This window comes from Nicrophorus vespilloides, unplaced genomic scaffold (assembly GCF_001412225.1).
Source record: "Nicrophorus vespilloides isolate i.1.1-1 unplaced genomic scaffold, Nicve_v1.0, whole genome shotgun sequence".
NCBI lineage: Eukaryota > Metazoa > Arthropoda > Insecta > Coleoptera > Silphidae > Nicrophorus > Nicrophorus vespilloides.
The window spans coordinates 1-9,412 of NW_017097520.1; the positions used below are offsets into that span (position 1 = coordinate 1).

The 9,412-nt window shown below is 33.2% G+C and overlaps 1 protein-coding gene across 1 annotated transcript; it reads left to right on the forward strand.

The window, feature by feature from the left end:
• Window positions 1–1,940: 1,940 nt before the first annotated feature.
• On the forward strand, window positions 1,941–2,851 carry LOC108560312 (protein IMPACT-like). Its single transcript, XM_017917797.1, has 3 exons — window positions 1,941–2,185; window positions 2,252–2,500; window positions 2,566–2,851. Exons 1-3 carry the CDS (start codon window positions 1,941–1,943, stop codon window positions 2,849–2,851), a joined length of 780 nt encoding a protein of 259 aa, XP_017773286.1.
• The last annotated feature ends 6,561 nt before the right edge of the window (window positions 2,852–9,412 follow it).

A 9,412-nucleotide genomic window follows, 5' to 3' on the forward strand; every position in this document is an offset into this window, starting at 1 on the left:
TAGAAATAATAAGAGAATTGTTTCAAATTCATTTTTATTGAGAAGTCAACTATACAAGTGTTGATCTCATAGATTATTAACTAAGAGTGACATTCTCCTATTAAGTGAATAATTATGAAGTAAGTGCTCTTCTTCCTTGGATCTTCCAACTAACACTATCTTCAACCCTGTAACTAAATTATATAATACAGAAATGCATCGATTTAAAAAACGGGTTGAATAAATGTAAAAAGACAATGAGATTATTATTGAGATATAAGTGTGCGAGTGTAATGTAGAACAGCGCATCTCAACAAGGTAATAATCTCTAGGGATTGTCAGTTTTTAAAAACCTTGTTTTTCCAACCAATAATACTACTTTTTGCAGTTAGACTTAATATATAAAAATTAATGAATTATTTGATTAAAAACATAAAAATGTCTGACATAAAATCATCTCTGTTACGTGAATTGAAAAGAATGAAAACTGAAATTAGTTGTTAGGTTTTAAGTTCATTTACAAAGATTTCACAGATGTTTACACAAACACGTCTAACTTATTTCTTCACTGGCTTCATTAAGTTGTTGGACGAGTAATATCAAGATTGTATCCAAATTATTATATAGAAGATGACTGCGATTATGAAAAAGCGGCGAAGAGAAGAAAAACAAATCATAGCTTGCTTTGAAAAATCAATTCATAATACCGTCAAGAACCTGAAGATGTGAATTTACAGAGTACAAAGAGAAGAACGAATAATTTGGTTCTAACTATCCACCTGAAAAATTGTATTAATCATGACAAACTTGATAATTTGTACCTGTTATTCTAAATATATACTTATATAACATTTATAAAATATATGTAGATCAATTCTTTTTTTATAATAATTAACGTCAAAATTATACAATTATTAATTAATAATTGAATATATTACTGCTAACTGAGTTGATTCTGCGATAAAAAATATTTATTATTTCTAGGAATTGTCCACATGACCTTGTGTAATCTTAATAAGGATTTAATTTTGGAATAAACAACGTGCAATAATAGTTCGAAGGGTCACATTTTATTGCATTGAAGCAATAAACTGAGAGCGATAATAAAAATTTAATGATATTACTAGAAATACCTAGAAATTGAATTACTTAAGAAAAATCAATTCAACACACAAAAAAATATGTTTTTTTTTTATAAAACTTAGAAAATGAGAAAGTAATAACTAGATAACTAGAAATTGAATTTCTTAAGAAAAATCAATTCAACACACAAAAAAATATGTTTTTTTTATAAAACTTAGAAAATGAGAAAGTAATAATGATTTGATGAAATGTTTACAATTAATATGTTTTATTTAATATTATTAATTTTAAATGTAAATCAAATAGAGATGAATAATTAAAATACTGTTAATATTTTAATAAAGTTTCAAAAATATTTCTCAAGAAATAACATATTAACTAAAATTAAAATTTTTGCATGTTATAAAACATTACATTTAAAATATTATCACTGTTTATAGTTTTCAATAATATCAATATATTTATTATAATTTGATTAATTAAAGTCAACAAAAACATGAAACATGCTTTAATTTAAATAAAATTGAGTTGTTTCGCGGAAAAACTATTGTCGATAGACTTTTGTTTAAAAGTTGAAATTAATNAAAAGTGTTTGATGAATTTCGACTAACGGAAATTTTAAGTATAATAATGAAATTATTTTGCTTTTACTGATTTTTTAATTTAATAATAAAATTAAATAAAAAATTGTATATGTTCATAATTCGGAGAAAACCCATATCCCCTCCACTTTCTTATTACCTGACCCTAGGTTAAGCAGGTAGATTTGTAATGTACTGCAGCTCAACATTAACAACATCATTCTGAAACCAGCAGTGTTAGTTGCAACATCAGATAATACTTTTGCTTATATTTTACTTAGCTTCTTCAGTATGAATATGAACAAAAACGCTTTGCAAGCCGAAGAATTGGTTTCATTGAAATCAATCTACGGAAGTCAATGGAAAGAGAATGATATCGTCAAGAATTTGTACAGCATCAACATTGCTCAAGACGTTGAATTGTACATCACTTTGAACTCTTCGTATCCATTGGAAGGACCACCATCGTACGACTTATTGGCACCCAATTTGACGAAAAATGTTAAATACATCATAACTTGCGCACTTGATGAGATCTACTTGTAAGTATAAATTGACTTAAAGGAAACATTTCAGAGTAGTTTAATAATACTTTGTTTTTAATACAGTGATAATATTGGTGGACCAGTGCTATTCCAATCGATAGAAAGAATCAAGGATATTGTCCACAAAGAAGGCAATAACAAAGGCAAAAAAGATAAGAAAAACAACGGCAAGAAGAAAACAGACAACAATCTGAAGATAACGGGAAAACAGTCAAACGTCAAATACAACATCATCCATGGAGAGACCATCCAAGACAGGAAGAGCATCTTCCAAGGTCACGTATGCGTTGTCAATTCGGAGGAAGACGTCAAGTAATTATCACCTTACTGGAAGCGTTAATTTGAAATTTACGTTTATTTCTTTTTGTTTGTTTCAGGAACGTAATAAAATTACTTCTGCAGAACAAAAAAATCTCTCAGGCGAAGCACAACATCTCCGCGTATAGAATTACAAAACAGAACGGTGTTTTGCTGCAAGATTGTGACGACGATGGAGAGTATTTAGCGGATGGACGTTTGATGCAACTCCTACAGAAACTGAACGTTATGAATGTTGTTGTCATAGTGACCAGATGGTACGGAGGAATTCAACTAGGCAACGACAGATTCAAGCATATCAACAACGCAGCTAGATTGGCTTTGCAAACCGGAGGTTTCATCTAATTAAAGAATTACTTAATCATAGTTTTAATTGCGTAAATATATATATTAATCTTTATCATGTTGTCAATTATAAATAAAATTTTGAATAATTAATATTACATACAAATAATTTGTTTTTTCCTTAGTTTTCTTCATATATTTGATTACTGCCTAACCTTAGAGTCGAACCCAAAACCGTAAACCGAAATTAACCTGAATCCTTAACAGAACCGAAAATACGTCGTTTCTTTGTTACGTATCGAACGTTATGTAACTATTGTTACATAAAAAGTTGTGCAACGTTTGTCTGCACCTGATTATGCAATAAAATCATAAAAAAAATCAATAGTTTTCGAGTTATTTTTCAATTTCTGCAGTTAATAGCTGGCGACTCTGCGACAGCACGAAGAAGCCAGTCAGTTCGTTTTGCCCAATATTTTTTAGAAATTTTTAATTCAGTTCATCTAGACAACTAAACTAATAAACTTCAAAGATAAAAAACAATAAATTAGTGGACAAATATATTTTTATGTCGTAATAATTTTATTTACAAATTATCAATGTGAATGGAGAAACATGAAGATACTTATATTGTTATGAATAGTATTTTTTGCTTGAAGAAATGCGTCATGGCACGATAAAATGTAAATGACAAAGGAAATGTAAATGAAGCAATAAGATTTATTATAAAATTACGGTATTTTCGATACGATCGGAATAAAATCCTGATCTGCATAGAGAGAAGTGGTAAATCTAAATCCTTGTGGATAGGAAGAGAGAAAGCCTGAGGGTGAGGGATTGAGTTCAGTTCCTGACGATGATGATGATGGTGATAAGACGTCGTGCGTGCATGGAAATCCTAAAGAACGTAGGTGCATAAAAATAAAGCCCATCCTCCACCCATTCATTATTCAGGACGACTACTCCCCTAATTTCAGCTAAATCGCACATAATCGCATTCGTATCAATTACAGCGATAAACTAGGAGCCGGAGCCGCCCGCATTCAGTGATAACCGAATGAATCATAGCGTTCGATGGGGCGGCTGAACGTGGTTTTGAAGCGGATAGAACTCATCACATATACATACATCCTCGATCATCCCCCCATTTAACCGGAACAACAAGGCGGCTATGTGGGGCGGCGGTGGCAGCGGCCTCTACCTCTTCCTCCTCCTACCGGCAAAGTCCGTAATTAACGTACGGGCTACAAATAATGATGACGGGGGGCAGGAAATCGCGGGGGTCGTATTTTATTATAATTAGCGGGGGGAGGCCTGCAGAAAAGGAATTATAATCATGTAAATGGACCGTAAATCTGCGCCAGGCAGCAAGAATTGAATGGGACGTTATGGATGAAGCTCTGCTCCTCACCCAAAGCCCAACCGAACGAACGCTCTCAATTTCTTTTTCTTGGCCTGGGTTGGAGGGTTGGTAGAGGCGGGAGATGGTCTGAAGCGGGATTTATTATGGCCTGGAAAGTATTTTCGAAATAAAGTGCGCCCGCGGCTTATTTTTTATTGCGCGATAAAACTTCGGGTGAAGGGTCCAACTAAAGCTCGGTGCCTCTGCAGGAAGATGAGGGCATCTCAGAAGAATGTATCAGCTAATAGATTGAAGGGAAGAAACGGACGCAGCAGAAGCAGCAAGAGGATGAGCATATCCTACAGATTTAAATTGATTGAAATGGAAAATGATTTAGAACACTGATCACACGATAAGCTGCCTTTCAGATTTTTAATCAAATTTACCAAACGCTTCACCAATACCTTCTTTTATAGACACAGAATCATTAAGTTGGTTTTTATCCAAAGCGTATCAATTACTTTCAAATATATTTGAAGAAATGCACTGCAAATCCGTGATAAAAAAAACTTATGAATTCATCCAAATACAAATAAATATGTGCAATTATCTAACAAACTGAAAATATTTAAAATTGTAGACAGAAAACATAATAAAATCAGATCATGCTTTAATTAAAATATTGGGTTGTTACATAAGTTCGGTCGTTTTTTAAAACTAAAATGCAAAAAGATATACGTTATAAAAAGATCTTTTATTATTAAATATATTGTCCATTCGTTGTATCACTATCGCCCAACGTTCAGTCAATTTCATAATGTAATCTCTATAGAAAGCTCTATTAAATGTGTTCGTTCATATGAATATTGAGTACATTCGTGAGAATAAAGAGACAACTGTGTTCCAAAAAATGCAAATGTATTTATACGCTTAGCGTACACACTTTATGTAAGATTTCTATATACAAAAGTTCTTGTTACTCATGGATACAATAATTTATTTATTTTCTTGGAACTTCTACTTGTTTACATAATCATAATTTAATTGATAAAGTTTTTATTAAAAAAAAGGACACTTAGCATTATTGTGAATAAGTATATCAATTGATTGTTTCTATTTAAACTTCACTAAAAAAATGTAGAAAATCACTTATGCATCTTAAACATTTTACACATTCTGACTTGCAAAGTGCTGGAGTATGCGATCTGTCAAAGTGAAACTTTCACATTGGATAATATTACGTACATTTATTGAAGCAACACGTTATCAACAAGTCCTTGTCATCGGCTCAGCTCAACTAGTTGCACCAACTTATGAACCCTGCACTGGTTTATTAAAAGTAGCGTCGATATTTGGATTCACGTCTACAAGCAATTACCTAACCATATTTTCTGAAATCGATAATATATATTATAATTTATTAATATTAGTGTAATTGGGGAAAAATTTCTTCAAATAAACGTATCATGTATCCCATTTTATACTAAGCATAAATGAGTAGATTTTAGTAATTATTATTTAAAAATTTGCAAAACATATTTTGTATATCATTATTTCTGAATTTATCATAATATTCGATACTAATGTAACGAGTTCAAATCACACCATAATCAAAAAATTATTGCATTTTTGAATGTTAATAAATATTAATAAGTAGCAGATGATTATAAAACTAAATATAATGGCTAACTGCATATATGTTGGTGCACGTGGCAGCGCTGTTTGTAATTTCAGCTATCATTTGTGCTTAACTGTTATCAAAAACCATGAGAAAAACTACCAGTTATATCAATAGTTTTTATTAGTTGGTACATGTAACCGATACAAACTTTGTATATCATGATAGTAATAGTTATAGCAATGTAGAAGTTTGCAAAGCTTACTTGAAGGTAGATTTTGTGAGTAATTGTATCGTGATAAAACAATTTCTTGGGATTGTTGTTGTTCGCTGTTTTTGGCGAATGTGTTTGATGGCAGCAATTCCAACTCGAAGTCGAGCTAAGTATAAACAAACATAAATAAAGAGTGCGGAGGGTGAAAAATATTTGATTTAATCCGTTGTGTAGACAAAGTAATCTGTGCAGCGATAAAAGAGTATACACGAGGGCGAGCGAGGAGTGTCTCCGAGTCGCAGGAGAGCGTTAAATGAGCCAATATGTCAAGCCCCCCGTTTTTGGAGTGTGCAAGCATCGCTGCGAGCATTTCGTTCCGAACTAGGCGAAAGAAAATAAAATGTTTGACAAATAGCAAGTTCGCAGCTCGTAAGCAAACAGCGGAGTTTAGGTGTTTACTCTGTAGATGACAAGTGGGCGCCCGCGTCTCCGGGGGTGGCACAACCCCACTAACGTTTATCGCAACGAGGTGAAGGAAGAGGAAGAGGAGGAAGCACCCCACAGTCCCTCCCTCGATGATCCATTAGCATTCGGGCGCGAATTATACATTATAACACCATCGACACATCCTACCTCACCCTCCCAAGAAAATTCGAACAATTTAGTGGTTATTGTTCGTCGGTGGAAGGAGTGTGGGCGGTTGAAGGAAGAGGTGGCGTTTGGAGAAGGGGATGGTGTTGTTGGTAACAACCCGCCTCCGTCTCCTTTGCCGCCGCCACCGCCACCATCTCTCCCGCCTTTCGGGCCAAAAGGTGTCATCGGCGCCCTCGGTAATATGATAATAGCCGTGTGATTAATCGCAAAGGTTTCGGCCTCCGCCATCCGCCGAACTTCGACTATTTGTTACCCGGCCTGTCACCCGCCGCCAGAACATCCAGACCTTCCAAACCTCCTCCCTTCACCCTCTTCACTCGCCCTTCCAAATCTTATTAGTTACAGAAATCTTCTTTACGAACTGCAAACGTGACGAAACCGGCCTGAAACCTGCTTGCACCAATTCCATCATTATAGATCAAGGATCACTAATAGAAATTACCCAGCCACCAATCAGTACTTCTGGGGAAAACCACGAAACTACAACTTGGGGGAGATTTTTCTCCCTCCAGAATCATCAAACGGGGAATGATTAAATCTGTGGGAAATTTGGTCACAACTCTAAGTTTCTCTTCCAACTTAACATTGACCATTAGGTCTATTTGTAATACATATCTACTTAGATCTTTCAAAGTGTATAGTTCAATTGAAGATTAAAACCGAATGTTATTTGCAAATGTAAACTAATTTAATTTAATAATATGAAAAAGAATCCCAAACCTATGTAACAAAAAAATAGATCATCGATGTTATAAAAAAATATTTACTATTAAATCTGAAAGTAATCTGAAGACAAAATTATTTTTTCCTTGCTTTAAACTTAAATTCAAATGAAATTCTAAGATTATTGAATCATAATTATTACTTTATTATAACAAATAATTATTCAATTACAGAAAATTATAAATCAATCTATTTATGCAGATATTTCTTGATTAGATAGTGAGTTCCACTCTTAATATAATAAACTTTCTTAATCATTATTATCAAAAGTGTTGAAAGACAGAATATTTTGAATCAAATTTGTCTTATTTTACTTTTAAATTCGTTATATTTCATGTTAGAATCATCAAAATAATATTATATTGTATGTGCAAGATGTACTTGAAAACTAGTGAGGAACCCAAATGAATATTGAAGACAGAAGTAAGTCAGATCGATTGTAATTTTGGGTAAATCGCATGATGTGCAAAATTAATGGTCGCTACTTAAAATAGCAAATATAAACGGTTTGACTTTGGAATGTCTTAGGGTTGGAGTTGAACTTGGGGACAATAGCACGGAGTTGCGACTCGTTAACCGGTTAGACAGGATATAAATCGATTTGGTACATTGTCAGTTATTTATATGATCGAATTAGCTGGTCTGATGTAACAGTTTAGTTATTTGTGTGTATGAGAGAGCGAGGTTGGAGAAGGGGCGGCGTGTTCTCGTTGGATGGGAGAGAGAGAGATTAATAATTAAGGCAGTTGTAATTCGGTTCAGGAGACGTGCAAGTGGCAGGAAGGAGAGAGAGACTGTTGCTTCGTTCCCCTGTCACTTACACCGGGGCGCAACCTTCTCATCCTCCTCCACCCCCTGTACCATTCCACAACCATCCACGATATATAATGGCGCTGAGGGTGGTTTTTGAGGGGTGAAGGGTGGATGATGATTACTACCACACTACGCCCTGTAGGGTTGTATACGAGTACATGTGTGAGTGTGTGAGTTGTACGCGTACCGAGCGCGTATACGTATGAGCCTCAACATGTCTGTGGATGTGAGCGATTGCAAAAACATGTCGTTTGGATTATGATGGTTGCGACGGGAACTAATGGCACTTTGCGCAAACAAGATAACGCTGATAGCAGAACCAGGGGTGGTGGTAGTGGTGGTTCGTTCTTCCCCCAAACCATTCCAACATCCAGACAACCACCACCCTCACACGCACGCATCCCAACAACAATATAAAAAAAATAAAACATCCGAGGGTTTACGCATTTTAAATCCCAACAAAAACGATTCAATACTGTATGCATGGATTCACCACACTCCGCCCACAAAATATGATCAAAGAAACTAAATTATGCAGCGTTTAATACAACATTTACATTAAATGCGTCTATCCCAGAACGCTTTGAAATGACTCGTTTCAAAAACAAATGATAAATGATGTGTCAAAAAAAAATATGACATCATTTACATAAAGCTGCAATTTATGTTAAATATTAATTGCGAAAATACCTATCTACAAATGGCTTTTAATAATTCGAATTATATATTTTTTTAATTAACAGAGTTTTAACACTACTAATTCACATAAATATCATCTAATAATTGCAAATAATTTTAGTTATAAAATAACAAAACAAAAATAAAATGTTAGTAATATTTGTTTTAAATGATAAATAAATAGTTGACAAATTCATATGTGCTATTTATAATAATTAAGAATATTTAAAGTTTTTATTTTTCTACTGTATTTTATAATAAATGAATCAACCCTAGAGCTCTTTGTAATTTCATATTAAAAAACAAACTGTAAATAAGGTGTCATAGAAATATATGGCATGTTAGTATAAAGCTGTAATTTATAATCATATTAACATAATTAATATATATACAAAAAGTAATAATAAAGAAGAAATTTCAAAATTCTTTGATTTTTTTTAATCTAATTTACTAGTATAATGTGAAATTTTTGTAACGCATATCATGAATGGAATTTATTAATTGTAAAATTCTCATATATTAATAATTTTAACATTACTATTAGAGCATAATGACAAATAAGGATGTTTGAATAGACGT